The sequence below is a fragment of the Carassius carassius genome, chromosome 43 (genome assembly GCF_963082965.1).
Source record: "Carassius carassius chromosome 43, fCarCar2.1, whole genome shotgun sequence".
Taxonomy (NCBI): Eukaryota; Metazoa; Chordata; class Actinopteri; order Cypriniformes; family Cyprinidae; genus Carassius; species Carassius carassius.
In genome coordinates this window covers 4579391-4606201 of record NC_081797.1, presented here as the reverse complement: position 1 = coordinate 4606201, position 26811 = coordinate 4579391, and the positions used below count along the sequence as shown (strand labels likewise).

General features: G+C 31.7%; 2 protein-coding genes across 2 annotated transcripts in view; one reads left to right on the top strand and one right to left on the bottom strand.

Annotated features, from left to right (window-relative positions):
• Window positions 1–1845: 1845 nt before the first annotated feature.
• On the bottom strand, window positions 1846–12967 carry LOC132125368 (overexpressed in colon carcinoma 1 protein homolog). Its single transcript, XM_059536743.1, has 5 exons — window positions 12794–12967; window positions 9635–9659; window positions 8155–8190; window positions 7986–8065; window positions 1846–2266 (listed from the first exon to the last, which is right to left on the bottom strand). Exons 1-5 carry the CDS (start codon window positions 12834–12836, stop codon window positions 2262–2264), a joined length of 189 nt encoding a protein of 62 aa, XP_059392726.1. The 5' UTR covers window positions 12837–12967; the 3' UTR covers window positions 1846–2261.
• A 2596-nt stretch (window positions 12968–15563) lies between these two features.
• appl2 (adaptor protein, phosphotyrosine interaction, PH domain and leucine zipper containing 2) overlaps window positions 15564–26811 on the top strand; it is a 15921-nt gene continuing 4673 nt past the window's right edge. The window contains exons 1-18 of the mRNA XM_059535893.1: window positions 15564–15689; window positions 16656–16754; window positions 18278–18337; window positions 18434–18505; window positions 18833–18920; window positions 19937–19978; window positions 20076–20134; window positions 20232–20378; window positions 22046–22128; window positions 22204–22356; window positions 22448–22636; window positions 24106–24148; window positions 24271–24327; window positions 24974–25068; window positions 25171–25320; window positions 25499–25554; window positions 26526–26700; window positions 26793–26811. The exon at window positions 26793–26811 is cut by the window's right edge and continues 18 nt beyond it. Coding sequence (XP_059391876.1) covers window positions 15633–15689; window positions 16656–16754; window positions 18278–18337; window positions 18434–18505; window positions 18833–18920; window positions 19937–19978; window positions 20076–20134; window positions 20232–20378; window positions 22046–22128; window positions 22204–22356; window positions 22448–22636; window positions 24106–24148; window positions 24271–24327; window positions 24974–25068; window positions 25171–25320; window positions 25499–25554; window positions 26526–26700; window positions 26793–26811 — 1644 coding nt within the window. The 5' untranslated portion in view covers window positions 15564–15632. The remainder of the gene's footprint in view (window positions 15690–16655; window positions 16755–18277; window positions 18338–18433; window positions 18506–18832; window positions 18921–19936; window positions 19979–20075; window positions 20135–20231; window positions 20379–22045; window positions 22129–22203; window positions 22357–22447; window positions 22637–24105; window positions 24149–24270; window positions 24328–24973; window positions 25069–25170; window positions 25321–25498; window positions 25555–26525; window positions 26701–26792) is intronic.

Below are 26811 nucleotides of genomic sequence, written 5' to 3'. Positions count from 1 at the left end.
CACCGCTGGTACCGCAGTCACACATGTGAGGGGAACAATTCCAGCTGATGACTAACAGGCAGACAGCTGCAGAAGTGTAATGAGACTGAGACTGAGACTGAGAGTGTGCATCTGATCACGTAACTCAGGGAACGTGTGTCACGCCGAGCTCACTGAAAAACTGAAGCTCATTGCTCTTTTCATTTTTATATCAACAATTACACAAAGCACTTGCAGTCGTGAAAGAGAAGAAGCTGACAATTCATGCATACTGTATAATCTGTAATTGCCTAAATTTCGCCAAATGTGCACTAAAAATGTTGTTAAATTTGTGCTTGGGGACACATTTTTGGCCTACAACACACACACAATACTCACTTTAGATCATAGAAACTTTCCTTAAGCAAAATATACTGTAGTGCAGTGTTACATTACAATTATTCTATCATATTTTTTTGTAAATGTTTTGGGTTAGATTTATTTTTATATTTTCTGTTTTTAAATCAGCATTTACAGTACTCTAAGTTTTAGCATTTCTTTTATGTATTTAGTTTTAGTTGTATTTGATCTAAAAATATCTATTTTTATTTATTAGTTTAGTTTTAGTATATTAAATTAAACTAAAAATAAAAAATAAATGTAGCTTCGGCAGCTATCTGGCATAAAATAAGTTTTATTTTAATGTATCTTACATTTGCATATTTTACTTTAATTTGAGTTCAAGTGTTTTTTTAAAGACATTTTTAATAGACCAATTAAAAATAATTTATTCTTCTTCAAATTTATTCTATTATCTAATCTAATTTATTTGTATTCATTTAGTTTTGATTGTAGTTTTAGTTATACTAGTACTTTGTTAAACCAAACAAAAATTAGAAATAAACATTTTGATGTAGGCTATATATGTACAATGTGTGTGTGTGTGTGTGTGTGTGTGTGTGTGTCTGCCGTTCAAACGTTTGGGATCAGAACAAATTTTGTTTTTTAAAGGAGTTTCTTGTGCTCATCAAGGCTGCATTTATTTGATCAAAAATACAGGGGGAAAAATATAATATTCTGAAATATTATTATGTTTTTCTATTTAAATATACATTAAAATCGAATTTATTCCTGTGATCAAAACTGAATTTTCTGCATCATTACTCCAGTCTTATAAGTCACATGATCCTTCAGAAATCAATCTAATATACTGATTTGCTGCTCAGGAAATATTTATTATTATTTTAAATGTGGAAACAGTTATGCTACTTAATATTTTTGTGGAAATCATGATACATTTTTGATTTTCATGACTTTTTGATAAAGTTCAAAAGAACAGCATTTGTTTTAAATTGATTTGTAGCATTTTAAAATTTTTTACTGTCACTTTTTATTAATTTAGTGAATCTTTACTGAATTAAAGTATTAATTTATTTTTCTTTCTTTGAAAAAACCTTTTAAGTGTTTTTTAACTAAAGCATTTAAACTAAAATAAAGGTTCTTTGGTAGCATTATTATTCTATAAAAAAACCTTTAACATGCATGAAAAACTACTTTTTGGTTAATCCTGGCACTTTTATTTTTACAAATAAAATTTTTCCAGATGCAGACACTGACTCCATTTCTTCAAATCTCGTATATTTAATTCATATACAGAATTCACATTAGTCACTAAAATGTTCATTGTACAATCGCAGGTCAATAACCTGAAATAGAATAAATAGAACTTTTCCATTCGTAAATGCTATTAATATGTTAACTCTAATAGTGAGGTGACTATCAAAATGTATAAGAAAACTAGAGTCTATATATTAATAAGTAGTCATGTCAACAGCTCTAGCCGTGTTAGTGCTAAATATATTGACTAAACTGTTATTTTTATAAAAAAAAAAGAAAGGAAAACAAAAACCCTGAAGGAATAGGTTCAGTAGAGTCAGTAATTGCAGTTACGAGACGTACAGTCGATCAGATCTGATGGGTCTCCAGACTCAGGAAATGCCCTGCCATGATGACTCCGAAATACCAGGATGTCCTCCTGGCGGATGGAGAGGTCAGGGGGGTCGGCGGTCACCATGGCAACAGAGTCTACATTCATAGTCACAATAATGCTCAGTGTTCCGAACAGAACCCTTCTGTACGCCAGCCAGTATGATGTCACGGTGATGTCATTCCGAAGTGCCGACCCATTCTGGATTCGCTTCCAAAAGCAGCTCCATCCTCGAATATATCGTCTGAATATCCGTTGTACATCAGCGACTGCAGAGCTTGGGTTATTTAGCGTTGTTGTTTCATGTGATCTGCTTTCAGTCTGGAGAAGAAGAAAAAAAAATATTCGTTTACATTACAAGATGAGTGATCTAACAATTAAATTTGGTTTGAGCTTCAACAGATGCCGCTTATTAGAAAACTCATGCATTAAGGTGTGCGATCTGTCTTCTCTGGAAAGCTATAAACAAGTTATTAAAGAGAAGGTGACGGGTCATGAATACACACACACACACACACACACACACTTTGAGCAGTTGGGACTCTTATCAAACGCTGATCAGAGAATCAGCTGACAGGCACCTGCTGTTCACAAAAGCATTGAAAACAAACTGACATTCAGGAATATTCTGGGTTATTTTATCTTAATATCTACAGACAACATCTATAGCATCTGTTGACTGCCACAGAAAATAAGTGATTCAGTTACAAATATGAAGATAAAAGATCTGAAAGCATTCAGTGTTAAAGGGATATGGTTCCGCTGAAAAATTGAAATTCTTTCATCATTTACTCATTCTTATATTCTTCCAAACTTGTAAGGCTTTCATTCTTTGATGTGGGGGCGAGTAAATGACACATCACTTTAAATAACATTACACAAAAATGGATTCAAATGAAAATCTATTTTTAAGATAATCACCAGACAGCACTTGCTGAATTGTGTGAGGTCAGTGTCATAGACTAATAGATTTAAAGGAATAGTTCACCCAGTAGTCCATTGGAACAGATGGATCAGTGGATCCTCTGCAGTGAATGGGTGCTGTCAAAATGAGAGTTTAAACATCTGATAAAAACATCTAAATAATCCAATGATGAAGTAATCCATACAACTCCAGTCCATTAATTAATGACAGCAATGCAGATTTTTTTTTTGCGCTCTTTTCATTCATAAAGTTTACATTTATTCACATTTATACGTTACCCTTTATTGCGTGACTTATAAATTATTCCTTGTCCATTATTCATTTTTGAATGAAAATGGATTAAGTCATAGAAAGTAACATCTACACGCAATATTGTAATCCTAAAATTCACGTCGTACTCGCAAACTCTGTGCATGCATTATGGTTAATGCATGCTCGAGTAGTCTATTGTTTCTGACAGCGCCAACTAGTGTTGAAGTATTCGATCACTCAACTACTCCACTAGTCCTCGTATACTCGAGGATACTCGTATAGTCTTAAATATAAAGATTCTTTATGCCCTTCCATTGAACAAAAGGTTCTTTATGGTGGAAAATATGTTATTTTCACTTAGCAGTTTGTTCTTCTCAAGCTATTTGAAGAAGAGTCAAAACAACTTTTTGGTTCTTCCTGGGGTGTGCATTCAACACACACCTAAACTACAAGGAAAGGAAATTGTGGCTTTACCCCTAAAAATGAAACTCATTTTAAGTGATAAAAACAGGAACTGAAAGAGACACAGTGCAGTGCAGAAGAACCGAGAAGAAGCTGACAGACTCTGTCAAGATATAGACATATCATATGTGAAGAAATCCCTCTTTAAGAGCTGCAATGGTTACTTGGGATCAGATTGTTTTCTTAATAAATGGAACCCACAAGGCTTTTGAAGTGATTGAGGAAAATGGCACAGGTTCACCATTACCAGCTTATATTAGAACTGGAGATCTTCTTATGAGGAAAATAAATGGCTCTCAAGTTTACCACGTTGGGATTTACTGTGGAAAATTCATCATTGAGTTTACAGGTAATAATTTGACTTTATTAAATGAAATGAGAAACCACAGTTTATGTCTTGGGGTTATTAATGAAATTAAATATACATATATGATTTAATAGTTGTGTATCTAAAAACTTTGTTGTTTCTTATAGCTCCTGAGTATACATTCTTTGGTCAAATGACAAGTTATTCATCAACCAGTGAGTCTGGCACAGTGAACATGAAAAGTCTGAAGAACTTCATTGTAAACAAGCCGTACCGTGTCCTCTGTCTAAAGATGGCTATTCCTGTCAACTTCTCTGAGTTGGTTGATGATGCTATGGACTATAATGAGAAATACCACCCTTTGACAAATAACTGTCTGCATTTTGCACTCAGACTCTTGGGGGTAAGCAAATGACAGAAATTAATCAAATATTCATATTTGACCCTGGACCACAAAACCAGTAATAAGGATCAATTTTTGGAAATTAAGAAAATTACCTTTAAAGCTGTCCAAATGAAGTTCTTAGCAATGCATGTTACTAATAAAAAATTAAGTTTTGATATATTTACGGTAAGACATTTACAAAAACTCTTCATGAACATGATCTTTACTTAATGTCCTAATCAATTTTGCAAAAAAGAAAATCAATAATTTTGACCCATACAATGTATTTTTGGCTATTGCTACAAATATACCCCAGAGACTTAAGACTGCTTTTGTGCTCCAGGGTCACATATATAAAAAAATATGTGGTAATGTATGAAAGGATTAAATAAACTTAATTATTCCTCTATGCAGCTTATAACAAGATCTCTTCCAAGAAGGTAAACAATTATTATTTAATCTTTATTCATGTCCACACACAACTGTTGTTGATATATATTAATAATGTGTGTGTTTTTAAGTATTTACACTTTAGAAATGCTCAGCACCTTCTTTCTTATTTCTTCTGCAGCCTGCCAAAGGAAAATGGTGAGATCATTTTCTGAATTCTCTACTCCCTAAATAAAACAAATCCTTAAAAATAGGCCACAAATATACTGTATTAATTTGAAGGAATTTTCCGCATTTATTTATTTTTTACAGGTGTTTACCATATTTTTCGGACTATAAGTCGCACATGAGTATAAGTCGCATCAGTCCAAATATACGTCATGATGAGGAAAAAACATATATATAAGTCGCACTGGACTATAAGTCGCATTATTTAGAACCAAGCACCAAGAGAAAACATTACCGTCTCCAGCCGCGAGAGGGCGCTCTATGCAGTGAGCAGCATAGAGCGCCCTCTCGCGGCTGGAGATGGTAATGTTTTCTATTGGTTTCTTTTCTCTTGGTTCATGTCAAATTAATTTTGATAAGTCGCACCTGACTATAAGTCGCAGGAACAGCCAAACTATGAAAAAAAGTGCGACTTATAGTCTGGAAAATACGGTACCTGTATTTTACATTTTGTACTAAATTATGTTGTGTTTTAGGGTTAAAGGAAATGTAATGAGCTGCCATGTGTTTTTTCCTGTTATTTTATAGATTTATTTCTTACAGTGTAATGGCACTTTTTGATTTAATCATCTTCCGGATTTATATTTTCTTTTGTTTTAGCTGAAGAAATCAACATGGATGATTTGGAGGAAAGTGCTGCTTTGACACAGTGAGAAACAGCTTTACAACAACATAGACATAAAATGAACCTTAAACCCTGAAACTACCAGAAGATGAAATCGTGATATACTAAATATATTTGTAAGAGACTATTAGCATATTGCTTAAATATCACTGCCTGAAAGATCTGTTGGTATGGTCATGTCAAAAAAGCAGTTAAACAATAAAACAGCCTCTGTTCATGTTATTTTCTGTGAACAAATGGGCAATAATTATTTCAGATTTAATTAAATGGTTTCATTTATATTTGAAGTTTAAATAAAGCGGGGGGAGGGGGAAGCTAGAGGATATATAAGGTCATATCAGAATAGAGATTGTTATTAATGTATCAGAGAGTAGGCTACATATCAATAAAGGACAAAGTGGTGAATTTATTTCTCATGCAAGGAATTGTTTTTTCTTTCCTTTTTTATGCCTAATCCAAAAACCAGTCCTTCTTGACCTCTAATCAACAACATTGGCCAGAAGCAACAGCTAAAATGTCTTAATGATGGATTTTTTTCTTACAAACACACAGCTTTTCACTTCATAAGACATTAAGTGATGGACTGGAGTGGTGTGGATGTTTTTTATAATCTGTTAGGCTCTCATTCTGATGGCACTCATTCACTGCAGAGGATCCATTGCTGAGCAACTGATGTAAAGCTACATTTCTCCAAATCTGTTCTGATGAAAAAACAAACTGATCTACATTTAGGATGGCCTGAAAGCGAGTACATTTTCAACAAATTTCAGCAAGTTTGGGTGAACTTTTCCTTGTAATGTTTATCGTTACATCCAATCTATGTCCAAAAATGTGCCAATGACTCTTTAAGTAATGTGCACATGTTTTGCGTACTGAGGGATGGGTTGCATCATATATGCCACATATGCTGTTGTTAAGTTAATAACACCGAATATCTCTCTGATTTGAGTTTACAGACACGCTGAGAGTCTGTTCTCCACATACAGTGTAAACCTGTTTTTTAGCAGTAATGTAACGAGACGTGTGATTTGATCCAGTTCAAAAGTCTCTCTGGAGCCGTGCGATAATGTTGTTCTGTGTAATCTAAATGTAATACCGCAATCTGTTCCCCTTTTGCATGCTGCTTCCTGGTACACAGGGTTATTATGGGTAATCAGTCCAGCCATTATAGCCCTCAATCACGACTGTGTTGTCGTGAGGTCTTTCATCATGCTCTTTTTTTCTTTTTTTAAACATGCATTATAACCTTAAAGGTAATTTACATACATTAGTATTTTATATCCTGTTGTCTGTTAATGCATACAGCAACAGAATGCCTGACACATTATAGAGAAACCAATGTCTTTTCACTTTAAATTACTGTTTAAATTGCTATCTATTCATCAGACAAAGGCTTTAGAAGTCTGGAAATATAAAGCATGGACTGTTTTTATATGGTAGGCTATTTTGTTTTGCGTTTTAGAAATGGGTCACGATGGTCATGTAGTTGGCTAGTCCAACAATCAACTAGACACTTAATAAGAGTGATTCATCTCAACCAGGGGACTGAAACTTACAATTACTCAAATAACCTAAAATGCTTTAAAAATATGTACAATTAGAATATATATATATATATAAAATAAAAAATGATATATATTTGTAATTATAATTTTTATTGAAGAAAACACACTAAAGTTATATTAAAGTATATTATATTTTAATATGCCTTCTATTACATATAATTTTAATATAATGTTTAATGTATATAATATAGTCTAGTTAAATTTTTTATGAATTACTTTTATTTATTTTAGTTCTAAACAAAAAAATTAACTATATATATATATATATATATATATATATATATATATATATACATATACATATATATATATATACATATACATATATATATATATATATATATATATACATATATATATATATATATATATACATATATATATATATATATATATATATATATATATACATATATATATATATATATATATATATATATATATAATAAAATTATACACACACTAAATTACATATATTTATTAAAGAACACACTTTTTGAAAATAAATATAAAAAATATAATAAGAATGTACACCTTGTAAACTGAAATTATATATTTTTTTAATAAATATTTTTTTTATTTTGAATATAATACATTTGATTATAAAAATGCACATTCATTGAAGAATACACAAACATCTGGAATCACAAAATGAATTGTGGTTCATTTCAATCCATTGATTTGATCACATTTTTTGTGTCTAAAGCAGGAAAACAAGCAGCTTTGTTGTAATGACAACAGAAGCATGTTTAGTCCAGTCACTTAGTCAGGAAGCAGACTTTGCTTTTTTTTATATGACACTTATGAGTTAGATTTGACCTAGACAAAAACATCCTGTTGTTACTGTTGTTCTGCTTTTATCAATCTCGAAACTCTGTCTTTCTTTGTACGTGCTCCTCACCTTTACGTGTGGATTTTGATTGGCTGGCAGCTACCGAGGTCAGATCAGCAGGAAGGCCCACATACACTCCTCCATAGTTCCTGCGGAGCACACACTCACACATTCATTATCACTGCCCAGATTCACTCTCATATTCAGTCTTGCATGGCTTGTCATGATTCCATCTAACCTTCGTTTCTCATCATCCGGCGAAGGATCTTCTGTCCTGCATCAAGAGAATAAAGATGAAGACCATCTCTGTGGTTGACACTTCTGCCAGATATCCATTTATATAAAAACACATATCAAAAATATAACTGTACATTTGATGGGAATCAGTCAGATATGGCTGATTCGCATCAAAACACATTAAGAAGCTGTTTTAATCTGAGAAAGAGCCTGTGGATGAACTCTATAGAGCAGAGGTATATTTTATTTAATGCTTTTGATTTTAATGCTGTATATCTATCCATCACAGATTCATTTCCATTTTTCAAAAATGCCATTTCTGATTTCGCAGTTGAGATTTCAAATGCGATTTTAACATGGAATCCACTCCAAAGCTTAAAAAAAGCTATAATTGTATTATTGTTGTTATTATATATATATATTTTTTATATATTATTTTATTTTATTTATTTAATATATTCCCAGGGAACACATGTTAGGAGAAAATTGTTAGTCTGAATTTAATTTGAGTCGCTTTGGATAAAAGCGTCTGCTAAATGCACAAATTTATTTTATTAAAATATTTTCATATCAAAATGTAAATACTTATTATCTTTTGAAATTAATTTTTTTATTAGTAAATATGTATTTTTCTTCTGTAAAATATAAAAATCCATTTTACGTTTTATAATTTATATAATGTTTTTTATTATCATTTTATAATTATAAGATTAATTATTTTATACAGTAAGTCATGCATTTAATTATATGATCGTTTATTTATTTTTTTATACTAAAAACTTAAATATAGCTACTAATAAATTTCAGTTTTCAATTAAAATTTCACATCTTTACTTAAAATTTTACAATGTTTTGCTGGTTGAACGATCCAGCTGTTTTAATTTTCACTTGAATCAAATATGCCATTCCCAGAGATTTGGAATGGGATTTTAACTTCCGGAATACGCTCTAAAGCTGAATGTTTACCACGACTTGATTCGAGAATGGAAAATTGTATAATTTTTCACGCGGCGAGCATTTATTCAGCTCCTCTGTGACTTTATATAGACGTTAAATGCTAAACCATGTCAAACAGAAGTCACACGCTGATGTCAGCAATCTAAACACACTCGGGCGTTTTTCCACGGATGGGACGGATGCCATCTGGTGTCTTTGACAGTAAACGGAGAGGTGTCAGGCGTTGAGGGGGATGGGAAATGATTGCTGATTGGTTAGCATGTGTTTGGACCCTCAGGGGCCCATGTGCGCCACTAAAGCTGCTGTAGTGTTAGCTGGAACCAGCCAGGATTCAGTCTGTGTGTGTATTTCAGTGCATGTATGCTGTATTGAGCTGTTGTCAGTTGTGTTGATGAATTCAGCGCTGAATGCTGTTATTAATTTTTCTCGGGTCAGTGGGGGACTGTAGCGATCGCGACATTCATTCTTTGGCTCAGATTCATGAATATGGTATGCTTGGATATGTCATAAATTAAATTACTCACACATCCTTGGCAGCTTCTGCTGGACCTTAAAAAAACCCATAAAAGAACATTTAATTATTTAATGAACATTTAATTTAAGAACATTTAAAATTTGTTATTAATAATTTAAAATATTTGTGTAAAATCAATATTAGTACTATTAGTGCGTAACCCATATTATTTGGTAATATGAGTAAAACAAAACTGTGTTTTAAATAATTTTTTTAATAGTGCTACACTGATTATCAGCCATTTATAACATAAAAATAATATAAGTTTCCTAAATATCATTTTAATGTATAAAATAAAAAATATATAAATTATTGTACAAAATGAATTAATAAAATAATTGTATTTAATATAATAAAATATATTAATATTAAATTTTTATTCTAATAATTATCCTAAAATATATAAATAACTGTATCATATATATATATATATATATATATATATATATATATATATATATATATATATTAATTAAACTTTATACTATTAAATATATATTGTTTACTGCTGTAAAAAATTTTTACTTTTTAATAATAAATTATAAAGTATTTTTTATAATTAAAAAAATTATATAATATTTCATATATTTATTATGCTACATTGAAAACCTAAATATACCAATAATTATAAATGAACAGTTTAAATCTTTATTATTAAAGGCTTATGTAGAATTGTGTGTGTGTGTGTTCTCATTACACTGGAGGGCCGTTGAAGGCATCTTCACCTTCAGCTTCTCTTCAGTGTTACTGCAGTAATCACACAAGCCCTGCTGTCGATCAGTGCTGGACATCATTATCAATCAGTAAGACGGACCACGAGAGCTCAACATCACACAGATGAAGCTAAATTGTCTGGTGTCCAATAGTGAACGGATCTTTAAAAGCCATTTTTGCCATATTTTACATCCAAACCACTGTGAAAACGTGCAGTAATTCTGCCAATTTTTTACTTTTTCAGTGACTGCACTGATTTTAGAGGTCACAAGAGGGATGTTTCCAGTAGTTTTATTCAGTCTGTGGTTCAGTTCTTTGATTACAAACGTTCATTTGTGCAGTGACTCTTAATTCACCCTGGCAGTTACTCTCAAAGAGATCTGTCTTTCTCTCACACACAGTCTTTATTAAAGTCTAAATGCCTCGAGCCATCGTTTGACAGCATCGACGGATGATTTTGACTTATTTAAGTGTGTTTAGACTCTTTGTTTCGGAGGATATGTTGGACTAACGCTGAAAACCTTTGCACTGAAGACTTCTCTCTGAGTGTGTTTTGTCCTCTAGAAACCGAGCTAAAAAACCAGGTCAGTTTTATCGGGGTCAAGAAGCGTATCTTTACATGTTACTCCTCAGAGGTCTTGTTCTGTTCGTGACAGTCCACGAAAGAAAGTTCACAAATGAGATCTCTTCCATATCTTCAATATCTCAAGCATCACACTCATCAAAATATATAGTCCCGAACAGAGGTTCATAAGAACATTTTTCCTTTTTTGGTTCCACGCTCTTAAAAATTAAGCTTCCAAAAGTGAGTTTTTGCAGTGATGCCATAGAAGAGTTTGTTCTTAGAACATTTTAAAAATCTAAAGAACCTTTAAAGAACCATAGATGGAAGCAGAGATGCTAATGAAGAAGCAGAAGTAGAAAGAACCTTGTGGATGGCAATGAGATGCAACTAGTTTTTCATTAACTCTCCTGTTTCTCAAGCGTTTCTGCTGCATTTAAAAAATCTCAGTATGACCCCAAACATCTTCCAAATGCGAATCCTTTATCTAAACTCATTTATGACTGATTTTATGTTTTATGTTGGGAGACCATAACAAATTCGACATCTCCTGAGCTCTAGAAAAGCATCGTCTAAGCAATAAACTCCCTTTTGAGGCTCTGGTCTCTGTTGCCACTTTGACGCCTCGCTTGTCAATCATTCATCATTTTCTCTCTTAGGCAACTCAAGGCTAATTCTATTTTTGCGTTTGGCTCTTTTCTTGCATCCGGTCTGCATTTTAATGAGATTCCCCGTGAAGCATCATAAAATGGAATGCACTTTTTAAAATTCTCTGCACATTTTACATTCGTTCTTCAGAGGTGACGGCTGAATCATCTCCAGCTGTTCTCTCGCATCCCATTTTCTACATCCAGGCTTGCGAAGGTAACATTTATTGCTCAAATATTGCTCTTCTACAGCTCAGGACACATCATGGTGTTCTCAGGTATGTCTCAGTTAAGTATACTTTTTCTCCTGAAATGGAGAAATGAAAACCGTCACAAATGAATCAACTGACATAATTCCAAAGCACTGTTTTTTTACAGCAAAGAAGCATTCTGGGTTCCTCAAAGAACCTTTCAGTGAGGAGTTCTTAAAATAACTTTTTTTTCTATTAGTGTATAGAACAATTGAACAATCTAAAGAACCTTTTTCCACTTTAAAGAACATTTTCTGTTCCACACCTTAATAGCATAAAAGAACCATTTTGGGTTCCTCAAAGAACCTTTCAATGAGCAGTTATTAAAATAACCATTTTTCATAATGTGAAAACCATTATAGCAATCTAAAGAACCCTTTGTGGAATGGAAAGGTTCCATGGACGTTAGAAGTTCTTTTCTGTTAACACAGATTCTAAAAAAGAACCTTGATTATTTTCAAATGTATATACAGTAAGAGTTCAAAGCTGTACATGAAGCGAAACAAAGATCTCTGACTTTTGACCTCATTGACTCCTTTGTGTCTTGGTCGAATCCGAGCAGCGTTTTTTTAACCTCTAGTGAAGAAAATTTGCGATTATTAGAGCCTTGAGAACCGAAAGTGCCTCTCATAGCCGTCTAAGAAACATTTTAGATTCTAAAGCGATCTTATTTGTGATTCGTCTGTTTTTTCCTTCCATCGCGCTCACACACGCTCTCTTCATTGAGTGTATAAGCACAGATCTGAGCTGAATACATATTAGTCGTCTGAGGGACGGACTCTCGGTGACTGATCCTTCACCTGTGTCTGACTAAAGCCACATTCCTCCACATCCCTCCGCCGAGTACTACGGGACTTTATCAAGCTCCCACATGCCCTTATTCAAGTGTTTAAGGGCAAACGGCGCGCTAAATCAAACCTCAAACCGCTGGAATCCACAAACTGACACGTCCATTGATACAAGCAGTGCGCGTGGAGTGGTTTAAACACACTCACCCCCTGCTGTCGTGCTGCTGGCGGAGGAATGTCCACATCCCATCGTGGCAGGAACGCCTGCTTTAGAGGAGAAGGACGAGTGAGTGAATGAAGGTTCTGATGTGATGCACGAGCTCCCTCAAACATAGCCTCGAGATCAGTCGAGAGAGAGAGATGCTCGAGCCCCACGTGATTCGCTCTCTCCTCCACCCTGACAGGGTTGCCGTGGAAACAGAGGGGGTGTGGCCAGCTGTCGGTTTTACTGTACATGGTTTTAATGTACATGGAACATAACTGAGTTTGCAGGAACTCCTGATAGGTCAGAATGTACAAATATTTTATCAATAAATAAAATAGGAAAAATAAAAACGGTAAAAACAAACTATTAATATTATATTTAATATCAATAATTGACCTGTATAATGTATAAAGGTCAATGATAAAATGCTAAATGATTAAATGTAAAATGTAAATGTGTAGTTTACAAATTAATGTACAATTTCAATTTATTAACTGTTAAAAATCAAACAGTAAGCCATTAAATATATTCACAGGTCAGAATTTTGATAAATATTTAACATACAGAGTTTATTTGATATACAGAGTTTACAAATAAATGATTGAAAGATCTTCACAGGTTAGAATATTTTAAGGAACTAAATAAAATAGGTTAATAAAAAGTTCAAAGCAGGAAGTAAAAATATGTCATGCAAATAATGTATATTTATCATGTAAAAAATGTCAAATTAATTTACAGTTCGAAGTAATGATTTATTTAAAAAATATTATTAATTCAGTAAATATATCAATAGGTCTGAAATGTAATAAATATTTAAATTATATAATATACATTTGTTATTCACATATATGATAATAATTATAAAAAATTACATCTTCACAGGTCACTATTATTAAAATTATTAAAAGATCTTCACAGATTAGAATATTTCACTAACCAAACAAAATAGGATTAATAAAAACTGTAAAAAAAAACAAGCATGCAGAATAATAATAACAAATATTTATTAAAACTTATATACAATAAAATGTATAATCTGCAATGAATGAAAGTGATGTAATTGTATTTAATAGAAATAATTTACATGCATAATTATTTAAAACAAAATCAATTCAGTAAAAATATTCACATTTCAGAACATTACAAACATTGAACAAATAAAACACGTAAAAAAGCCGGAACTTGAAGTTATTTTTAATAAAACAAATTGGACAAATAAAAAAACATCTATTAATAAAATGGATACAAATGAGTAAATATGTAATAAAAACTAAATAAAATATATTTATTATTAAATATTAAACTAAATAACTAATATAAAATACTTAAAATGAAGAAATTAAATGAATAAAAATGAACAGAAATGCAAGTGTACAGTGTTGTAGAGATGTAATTATATTTAATTTAATTAACATTCAAATAAACATTCATAGGTCAGAATATGGAAATATATATAAAAAACAGGAGAGATAAAAACAGTAAAAGCTAAAAGCAAGAAATGATAAACATTTATTAATAAAATGGATACAAATTACTAAATATTTAATAAAAACATAAGAATTATTTTAAACAATAAAAATGTAGAATTTTTTAAAAATAAATATTAAGATATCACATTTTTTCTGTACATAAATTTGATACAAATGTACAAAATCGCTTGATGTTTTTGTGTGACGCAGTTTCATATGGTGACAATGCTAAATATTTTGTCAAGTGATACATATTTTTATTATTATTATATTAGAAATAATGCAAAATACAAAATGACAAAAATATCAAAGGCGGTACAGTTTCAGCTGCCACTGAAAAGCACGGCAGTGCTTAAGGGTAATAATGTCCAGCTCATAAAACCTGACCTGAATACTACAGAAACCCTGAAAATGACATGCCAAATGCAGAAAGTCATCAAGTGTCATGCCAAAAACAACCGTCCCCACACACAAGAGCTCTTTTATTTCTGGGTAATAAACCTCAGTCTTTTTTTCTGCTGAAATTCATCTCTGTTTTATCCATTATACCGCTCAGCCCTGAAGAGAAACTCAAACAGAGACACTCACTAACATCAACACAAAGACTCTGAAGAAAGTAAGGCCTCTTCAAATCTTTTCATCTGCCGGTTTATCTGTCTGTCAGTCTATCTCTGTTTTTCAGAAATTTAGTTAGATATCATTTGGGTTTGACAAAGGGAGGACACACACAGATGTTTGTTTCTGAGTTTCAAGGACTGTACATGATACAGAGATGTAAACACAGACAGTGGACAAAATAGGAGTTCCTATTTGTAGTGAAGTTCACTAGGCTTATTAACGGAGAATTATGCAATAATCTCAAATGAAAACTAAACGGATCATGAAAACACTGTAAATTTGTAACTGATGCATTAAATTATGCTCCATATTGTATCATGTCTCATATAAAAATATATCTATAAAAATATATATGTATAAAAATATTTACTATATAAGATAAATTTAATCAATCTATCTACGAATTGACCTTAAAACTATGAAAGGGAGACAATATACCAGTGTAGTCCAGCAGAGAGTACTGTTGGATAGAAGTTAGCAAGCTTTCCGACTCAAAATGGAAGAAAAAAATCAGTTTGTCTTCCCTTTTTAAATATTACATATGATTTGAGTTCCCCATGACAAAATACTTTTTAATTACTATTTATGGCGCTATATTTTTGTGTATTTTTTGCAGTAGATTCAATTCCACTAAAATAGGACTTCATTTCCCAGCATGCAACCAAAGAAGTTCCGGATCGTATCCGGCCAGCAGCATGCTGGGAAATGTAGTCCTCATCCCTGTATTCCGTTCCCACCGTCTCCGACGCGAAACATGCCGGCCGTACACCACAAATTATTACTCGAGGAGGCCTTGCAAGACAGTCCGCAGGTAAAAATCCGTTTACTGGACCTTTGTACAATGCGTTAGTACTCATAACTGTTTGGCTTTGTGTGTTTAGCGTTGCAAACCATATTATGCGGTTGTCGAGATCCGCGTATGTCGCTGGGCGCAGCGTTTATGTGCCAGCTAATCAAAACAAAACATAGTTTTAGATAAAAAATTAAGGTGCACTGTTAGGCGGAGAATCACCTCAGCTCGTTTAGTTCATCTAATTTTATGTGTGGTTCATTTTTAAATCCTTTTATTCTCACATAAGCACCATAGACGAGACGCATCCTGCACGAATGTAAATAATATGTTTATAAACATGAGAGACGCGCGTCAAACATACGTGCATCTGACGCTACAAACGCGCGTCTTATTTTCAACTTAGACGTTTTAAAGTTGCAAATGTGTTGCTAGCAGTGGAGTTGTAAATGAAGGGGCCTGTATGGGAGGAGTGAGATGTTGTTTAAGTGGTCCAACCCACACAAGTCTGATCCTCATACATTATTAGTATCAAATATGAGAATCAAATCAAAAACGTCAGGTCAGAAACAACACCAAAGGATGTTCAGCATCAGATTAGCAACTGACACAACAGGTTTTCATTACTGCTGCCTTTGCAAAAGTCATGATTAGGCCTAATTTGCATGCTATTTTATAGCAGTTCAAAAGCGTGAAAGCCTCTCCCACATACTTGAGATATCCTCAGTAAAGTAATGATTTACTTGATGTTTCTGAGTCATGCCCCATAATGCTCTGCACTGGATATTATGAACCCACAGATGGTGTCCGCCCCGTCACTCGCTTTGTTTGCATTGGAAACACACCCAAAAGTCTGTCCTGATCCCTGACAGAACACACCTGTTGATACACCCAGCATGCTTCATGCTGCACAAATGCTTATTGGGTTCACTTAGTGCATTTGGCACTGTGTGAATATGAAGAACTGTATGTGTCCTGTGTTTGCAGACACGGTCCTTGCTCAGTGTGTTTGAAGAGGATGCAGGCACGCTCACTAACTACACAAACCAGCTGCTCCAGTCTATGCAAAGAGTGTTTGGAGCACAGGTATACACACACATACACACATCGACTTCAGCTGACTGTATTTTAAAATTAATGTTCAGTTTGTTGTGCATGAATCATCAGTGCGTGTTATTTTAAAGATAAACGTTGTTTTTAAGGTCTTTTAGCAAACTTTTTTTTTACTGATGAAACACAATTTGTTTTCTGATGATGTCAGCAAGGCCAGAGGGGTGTGGAAAATAATAACCAATAGTATCACAGCATAACATTTATTATCCAATCAAATCCTTACAGACAAACTCAGGTCCCGCCCCTAGATTATTTTCAACTGAATATTCTGTTATACATCATAATATATGGCACATGATGAATGTTGAATTAATAAACTGTAACTTTAAATTTAAATACACAGGAAATAATTATATGAAATCTAAAAAGGTATTTTACAATCCTGAATATGAAGTTATAATTCTAAATATTAAACTATAAATTTTAATATTTATTTAATCTGAATATGTAATTATAACTCTGAATATATAAATGTAAATCTTAATATATATAGATGCAAATCTGAATATCCAGCAAATTAATTATAAGAAATCTTAATATATGTTTAAATTCTGAATATGAAGTTATAATTCTATAAATTTTATTTTAATAAATTTGAATATGTAATTATATCTTGGAATATATAAATGTAAATCTTAAATATATAGATGCAAATCTGAATATCCAGCAAAATAATTATAAGAAATCTTAATATATGTTTAAATTCTGAATATGAAGTTATAAATCTATATATTTGACTATACATTTTATTTTAATACATTTGAATATGTAATTATATCTTGGAATATATAAATGTAAATCTTAATATATATAGATGCAAATCTGAATATACACCAAAATAATTCTATAAAAACTTAATATATGTTTTTAAATTCTAAATATAGGACTGTAAATGTAAATATTTATTTATAAATTTGAATATGTAATTTTTTCTTGGAATATATAAATGTAAATCTTAAATATATAGATGCAAACCTGAATATACACTGATTTAGATCTGAATATAAATGTAAATCTGAATATGTAGTTCTCAGTCTAAAAATAGAAATGTAAATTTGTTTATGTAGTAATAACCCAATATAAAAATTCTGAAAATATAGATTTAACTGTGAATGTGTAAATATAAACTATCAGTATATAAATGCAAAACTTAATATATAGTTATAAATCCTAAATATTTAAACGTTTAAGATGTAATCTGAATTGATATTTATAATTCTGAATACCTTAATTTAAATTGTGAATAGTTCTAAACATTGATTATGTATTATTAACACATTTGATACAGTTATATCTGTATATGTTGATTTTTAACTAGATTTTTGGGTTTATATTTATGTTCAGATTACATTGAATCATTTTCTGTTCGACAAATATTTAATGAATAAATAATAAAAACATTTGCACACAAAGTTCCCGCAGTGTATATCTTCAGATTTCAGATCTTTGTGTGTTAGTATAAGACTCTGATTGTTCATCTGACTCATTTTCTGCAGAATGAAATGGCTCTGGCGACAGAACAGCTTTCTAAGCAGCTCTTGGATTATGAGAAACAGGTAAGCAGGTGCATTAGCAGTCATGAATGGTTTTTGGGAATGTCTGAATATCTGATGTGTTACTGATCAATCTGACCTGATGCTTTGTGGGTGCAGAATTTTGCTCTGGCAAAGGGCGATGAAGAGGTGATCAACACTTTACAGCACTTCGCCAAAAGCGTGGAAGAGGTGAGAAGACACCTGCGGAGTGTGTGTGTGTGTGTGTGTGTGTGTGAGAGAGAGAGAGAGAGCGCAGGGCCATCAGTCGTGTGGCAGGTGTTCTGGGTTGGTTCTCTCATGCAGGTTGTTTGATGTTTGCCAAGATCACCTGATCATATGACCTTCAGCAAGATCACATAACCTTCAACTGCAGAATTTTTAATATTATCTTGATCAAAGCTGCAAAAATTCACAATTTGATGATTTCATTTTCTTGTATAGTCTACACACAGCACACTGGTAGCTTATAAATATTTAAATAAGATAATTATTACAATATTAATAATATCTCTCTAGCTGAACTCTCTGCACGTTGAACTGGCATCTCAGATTGCAGACAAGATGGTGTTTCCCATGGTGCAATTCAGAGAGAAGGACCTTACAGGTACATCACTCACTTTAAAGATTGTGTTCTTTCATTTTTTTTTACTTCATTATTCGTTCATTTATAGAATGTATTTTTGTTTTATGTATTTATAAAATATTTAATAATAATTTTAAATACATTTTTATAATATTTATAAAAAAATATATTTTTAAATTACTCATACTTTCAATTTCAGTGTTTCTTTAGTAATTTAATTAACATTTCTTTCACCATCTCTCTGTTTAATGTTTGTGTTACTGCGCCTTCAAGACTCTTGCATCCATTTTTTATTTGATTATTTTTCAGACTGTTTAGATATGTATTTTATGATATGTATTTTTACGAATTTTTCAAAAGTGTCAAAATAATAAGTCAAAATGATAATAATGCTTTTTAAAAATACAATTTAATTTGCTTGTTTTTAGAATAATGTGTATTTTTATCTATATATTTATTCCGTTGTTTCTTAAACATGATTACATTTCAAGCAGACAAATTTAATGATAAATGACTTTTTAATAAAAATAAATTAATATTTATATTATTGTAAATATATTTTGTCTGTTTGTTTTTTTAATTCATAATAATATTGTTAATTATAATTCAATCAATTGATTTATTTCTTGAACATTGATGTCTTTGATCATTAAATTCCTAGACAAAAAAATCATAATAATATTGTTGTATTATTCATATCACTTATTTAAACAGTAATGCTGTTTTTTTGTATCTTTTAGATGAATATTAATATTTATATAAATATGAATTGAGTATTTTTTTATTCTCCTAAAATGACTCAAATCTCAATCAGTGTTTATAATTTCATGAGCGTTTCTCACAATCTCTGTTTAAATGCTTGTGTTACTGTACCTTTAAGACTCTTGTACCCGTCTTTTTTTCTTTTAAGGACTTTTATTTGTATTTTTATGTATTTTTTTACGTGATTATCCTGTTATATGATCCCAGTGTCAGGTAATCAGATCTTAAAATAATGTCAGGTAGATTTTAAAGAGCTATGACGTGTTTGTTTTCAGAGATCAGCACGTTGAAGGAGATATTCGGCATCGCCAGTGATGGTATGAGGTTAATTTTCTCTTAATAATGAATAAAAGCAACAAAAATATTTCAATGCTAAATGAATTCCACTTTTTCTGTCTGTCTCTGTCTCCTCAGAGCATGAAGCTGCCATGGTGAAATATAGTCGTTTACCTAAAAAGAGAGAGAATGAGAAGGTAAGTATTGATATAATGAGTCTGCTGGCTGATGTGTCATATGAATGACATTAAGTAGAATCCAGTATGGAGCAGTTAAATGTGTGTGTGTGGACAGATAAAAGCCGAGGTGGTGAGAGAGGTGGCGTATTGCCGCAGGAAGCAGCATCAGGCGGCAATGCAGTATTATTGTGCTCTGAACGCGCTGCAGTACAGGAAGAGAGTGGCCATGCTGGAGCCCATGCTGGGATACACACACGCTCAGGTCTGACTAGATCAACTAGACCTCGGTATCAATTAATACATGGAGTCTAGCGCTGGGTTGTATGAAGAAATAGTTCATATTCTCAAAAATGTTCATCAATAACAATATTAAGTGTCAATTTTTCGAAACTGAGATTTATACATCATCTGAAAACTGAATAAATAAGATTTCTATTGATGCATGGTTTATTAGGATCTGACATTATTATTGAAAATCTGGAATCTGAGGGTGCAAAACAATCGAAATATTGAGAAAATCGCCTTTAAAGGTGTCCAAATGAATTCTTAGCAGTGCATATTACTAATCAAAAATAAAGTTTTGATATATTTACAATAGGAAATGTACAAAATATCTTTATGGAACATGATCTTTACTTAATATCCTAATGATTTTTGGCATAAAAGAAAATCAATAATTTTGACCCATACACAATGTATTTTTGGCTATTGCTGCAAATATTCCCCAGCGACTTAAGACTGCTTTTGTGCTCCAGGGTCAAATATATGAAAAAAATATTTTGTAAAATTTAAAACAGCCATGTAAATTCTAAGTAGAAAAATAAAACAAAATATTTGAAGATATTTAATATTATTTGCTTGGTGTTTTTAATAGTATTATTTATGTCAGTATTAATATTAATTAGTATTAGTAATTAATATAGTTATTTATTTAATATTGGTTGCATTTTAATTATATTAACTTCCAAGTTGACAAATTTAAAAACAAAAATCATTGTATTTCTAATAGTAAAATTAATTAGAAAAAAAATCTAAATTATAATTTTATTTGTTGTATTTTTAGATTATTGTTAAAACTTATTTTAATATTCATTTATTTTTGGAACACCATATTATAATTAATTTGTTTTTATATATTAATATATAATAGTATTATTTCATATTATTTATATTACACTTATATTATTTTGTACACTTCACTACAACTTAAAGAGTACAATTTTGTTTATTAAGATTTATATTGGTATTTAAAATTCAGTTATTCAAGATTTTAAATTCTAAGTAGACAAACTTTTACAAAAATAAAAAATAGTCAAAATAAACTTGTACAATTAACAAAAAACTGTATGTTATTTATATTGCTTATTAAAATTTCACATTTAAAAAACGCAGTTTTATTGGCTTGATATCATTTAGATTAATATGATTTATTTTATAAATATGAATTAAGTTATTTCTGGAACATCAAAATAAATACCAAGTAGACAAATTTATTATTATTTTATTTTGAAAAAGAAAGTTATTGTATTATTAAAAGAAAATGTAATACAGTATTTTATTTGCTTTTTAGATTAATACTTCTATTTATTTTAATATCAAATATTTTTAACACAATGTTGTGTATTTAATGTATTAAATTCTAAGTAGACAGTAAAAAAATTAAATAAAAGTATTAAAATATTTATATTATATATACATTTTAAAATAATTAAAAAAATGCTATTTTATTTTAGACATTAATAATATAAATATGAATTCAGTTATTTCTTTTAATTTTTATATTTTTACAGCTGCTTTTTAAAAGCAATAAATCATTCAAGTTTGTGTTTCTTATGTGTGCAGCACTTTTTGCTTCAAAATACGTGTTATTTGTGTGCATTATTCTCAATATAGCCGAATCATCTCATATCCCGTTTGGTTTTTCCACAGATTAATTTCTTTAAGAAGGGGATGGAGCTGGTGTCGAAGAAGATGGACGGTTTTCTAAGCTCAGTTTCTAGCATGAATCAGAGGTAAAGGAGCGGACTGATTTCTGTGATTGGTCACTGACTGGCTGTGATTGACTGCTGTGTCTGTCTGTGGGACAGTATTGAGTCTCAGTTAGAGGTGGAAGCAGAGGTCATGCGTTCGTCTCAGAGAGAGCTCCTGTCCGTGGATGACACCGTCTACATGCCGGATCACGATCAGGTCCCTGTGAATCGCGGCCTCATCCAGAAAGCCGGTTACCTCAACATCAGGAAGTATGTATCAGTGTGTGTCTGTGGGGTTTGATGAAAGCGGCCGGTGACGTGTCTAGTTTAACATGCTGAGGTAGGTCTCTGTGTCCTGCAGTAAGACGGGTCTGGTGACCACGGCGTGGGACCGCTTGTTCTTCTTCACGCAGGGCGGTAATCTGATGTGTCAGCCGCGGGGCGCGGTGGCAGGTGGGATGGTCCTGGATCTGGACAACAGTTCTGTCATGGCCATCGAGTGCGAGGACCGCCGCTACTGCTTCCAGATCACTGCACCCAACGGCAAAACGTACGGAGACTCTGTGTCTCTGTGTGTGTGTGTGTGTGTCTGAGTATGCGTGTGTGTGTTTGTGTGTGTCTGAGTGTTCGTGGTCTAAATCCAGGCTTTATCTGTCAGCTCATAAAGTTCCCAGGCTGCTACAGTGAATGATTTTGTAGATGATCTGGGGAAATCAAACAAGAGATATTCATTTGAACTTTTTACAACTATATTACATATACTACATACATATTATAAAATATTGATATTATGTATAATTGTATTATAAATAATTAAACTATATATAATGCTATAAGATATAATGTGTTTTATATATATATATATATATACATATATATATAAATAACTTTTTTAAAAACTATTTCCGACTATATAGACTACATATAAAAAAAAATGTTTAATTGAAAAAAAATTAAATCAAAAGTTTCATACATTTTAACGATCATATTTTGCTTTTAATAAAATGTCAGGGAGATATTTTTGGCAAGCTGTCATAGTGTGTGGGATTGTTTTGTTTCAAAATTTTAAAAAATTAAAAACTAAAGGCACAATATGTTCATTTTCACTGCTAATGGTCGCATAAGAACACAACTGCATGAAATATATCACACTGTGCAAGTAGTAAACATTTTACATATTAATGACAAATAAAAAAAGTAAATATCAAATTATAGTAATTATTATTACTCACTTTAGTAAACAGTAAAGGTCATTTCACACTAAGTCCGAAATCTTTGCACGTTAAAAAATAAATACGACCTCACATGGTCATCCGTCATAAAAAATTTGGATCAGGTTCGGTTTTCTGCATTTTCGCAACGGTATAACCCCCCCACCCCCCTGAAAAAACACATACAATATTTTCAGACTTTAAGTAATAGTAAACCATAATATATAATATTTGATGAAACGACTAGGCTTGTTGCATTTTGTGAAATAAAATTAAATAAAATGGCAAGAATTAACTCACTGTATTTTTTGAGAATACAATCTTTTTTTCTTTTTTTATTTATTAAAGGCATCGTTTCTCCAAATACAACCTGAATAAATTTCAAGAAAAGTATCAGAATAAAATATCGATATCCAGATTTCTTGGATAAAGACATAAATAACATAAACATAAATACTGAACAAGTATCTATCTGCCAAAGAGTTAACATCACTATATCATTAGAATATGTCTTTCGATTTAGAATTTTAATTCGCTCACTCATATAACGGCAGATTATATCTGACTTGATACATAATACACAAAAGTAAAACAAGCTTTAACTTTAAATCCAGCCGTAAGGTTAAATATATCCAAAAATATGTCTGATGGTGCTGAAGTAATGTACACATCTCAGAATCAGTTTCCTGCTGATTGATTAAACAGGGCTGTGTTAACGGCAGAAGATCTGCTCATTACTCCTTCCGTTCACACTGACCAGTTCCTGAGGTAACACACAGCAGCCCTCTCTCTTTCTCTCCGTTTCCAGGTCTCTGATTCTTCAGGCTGAGAGTAAGAAGGAATATGAAGAGGTATGTACACGCTTCAGTAAAGACGCTTTACAAAATACACTCTCTTCATTACAGATCGATTAATACTACATGTGTTATAAATGTCCATTCCTTCTGTACACTTCTTTTGTCTTTCTCCACAGTGGATCTGCACCCTCAACAACATTTCCAGACAAATTTATCTAACTGACAATCCTGAGGTATGTCTGTCAGTTGCCTAACCAGATTATAGCAACTATACCATGGTAAACAGATATGCTAGCAGTATAGATGTTATAATCCAATACATAATGTGAATGATTTAGAAATGGTTTATCTTACAGTTTTTAGGATGCTACTAATAATTTAGAATGCATTTTTAATTAAATGAAGGCTACGCATATGTAAACAAAATATTACACACACGCACATTTTTGTTACATATTTTATATATATTTTTATATATATGCATAAATATATATTTGGCATTGTTTCGCTTAATTAAGATGAGAATTAGATACTCATAATTTTTTTAAATATATTATTAATATATGCACGCATAAATATTGTTATTTATACATTTTATATACATATGTATATTTTTGCATTTTTATATATTTCCTTATTTTATATTTTTAAGAAAATATGTTTTTAATAATCAGATACATTGTTTTATTTTAATTGTTGAATTTTATATTTATTTATTTATTTATTTATATATACACACACACACACACACACTATTAAAATATATACACTGTGAAAATTAAATACCAAAAAATACGTTAATTATTTATTATAATACATTTTTGTCTGTATCGGAAACCTGATGTGAGCACTGAGTGAATGTGTGTGTGTTGTTTTCAGGCCGTGGCGATCAGGATGCATCAGACGGCCCTCCAGGCCGTGACGCCCATCACCAGCTTTGAGAAGAGAGCAGAGGGTTCTCCCAACCCCGACCGGTACGAACATTTCATGAAGACTGAACACTCGTGCACTCCTAGCTTATTCAGCTCTTTTAATAGATCTTTCTAAACGATTTGATTTAAAATCCTGTTCTGTAGAGCGAAACCAGGCACTGTGAGCTCTAGAGAGCCTCAGAAACCCCCGACGACCCTGGAGCCTGAAGATCTGATCGTCCCAGGAACACCGATCCAGTTTGACATTGTGCTGCCCGCGTCCGAGTTCCTGGACCAGAACCGAGCTGGAGCTAGGTCAGAGGTCAAAAACCACCTGAACACATGGAGAGCTTATGACAAACAGTCTGCCCTTTTGTAAATTGTTTGTAGATTTGATGTAGATTTATGGTTTTATGGGCCGTGTTTGTGTGTTTTACAGTGTGTTTATAGTTTTACTGTGTCTGCTCAGTTTTAACTGCTTGTTTTCTGTCAGACGCACAAACCCCTTCGGTGAGACGGAGGATGATGACGGCGCTTCAGACACACACGGTGAGACGAGCACATTTCAACTAGCAAACAAAAAGAGCACTACTTTGTATGAAAATACTAAAAATATTCTGCTAATAATTTAAAAGGGGTTCCTTATTATGATTTCAAATTAAATAAAGGCACAATATATAGTATATATATAACGTACTATTAAAATATATGTATAAATAATTTTATTACCAATTAATTTGATTAAACCACTTAATGTATAATTAATTTATATTATACTTTTTTTATATGTACTGTTACATTATGGCATCTGTCTATTAATTGATCCATGGTTTCAGTAAAGTTTGGTCAATTAAATGATTACGTATTATATTTTATATAGTACTTTTATTAAATTGTACATATTAAAAATAATAATATGAGCATTGAGTAACGGTAGCAGTATACAAAATATTGTAAATAATTTACATATACTGTTTTTGTACATTTTCTATATTAAAAAATACTATATATAAATGATTGTATTGAAAATTACTATGAAAAAAATAGGAAAACTTAAAGTAAAACTAATGACTAATAAAAAATGAAGAATATTATAGTCTAATATATAAAATATATATATACACACTGTATACTTATATTCTTAATTAAATATTTAAAGTAATTATATTATATTGTCAAATATATTGTTTTATTAATATTATATGCCATATATATATGCCATATATATATATATATATATATATATATAGTCAAAATATATGTGTGTGTGTGTTTATATATACATAATAAATATACACAGAACACAAACATATATTATGTAAACAAAAACTTTTTTAATCTTTTATTTCGGATGTGATTAATCGTTTGACTGCATGAATATATATATATATATATTATATATATATCATAATCACAGTATGAAAATGAGCTTATTAAATGACATTATTAAACATTACTTTCCTAAAATAGGCTTTTCTGTTTGCAAAAGGTTTATTGTTATTTCCTGTGAAATATCCCAGATTCGCTCCTGCAGCAGGTGTTTGCCGTGCGGTTCTTGGGTTCGATGGCTGTTCGGGCCGGTCACACACAGGAAGTGATCTATGAAGCCATGAGGCAGGTTCTCGCCGCTCGCGCGATTCACAACATCTTCAAAACCACCGAATCCCACCTGATGGTCACCAGCAGCTGCATCAGGTGCGCATGCCGTCTCACCTCTGAACTAGACGCTGTTTCACATATTTACATTTGTACAGGATGCTCAAAAGTGTTTCTGTGTCTGTCAACAGACTGATCGATCCACAGACA

Coding starts and splice junctions, on each gene's coding strand:
- LOC132125368 (XM_059536743.1), bottom strand. CDS start 12,836: ATGGGATGTGGACATTCCTCCGCCAGCAGCACGACAGCAGGGG. Junction 9,660..12,793: donor CAGCAGCACGACAGCAGGGG/GTGAGTGTGTTT, acceptor GGTTTTTTTAAG/GTCCAGCAGAAGCTGCCAAG. Junction 8,066..8,154: donor CCGGATGATGAGAAACGAAG/GTTAGATGGAAT, acceptor TGTGCTCCGCAG/GAACTATGGAGGAGTGTATG.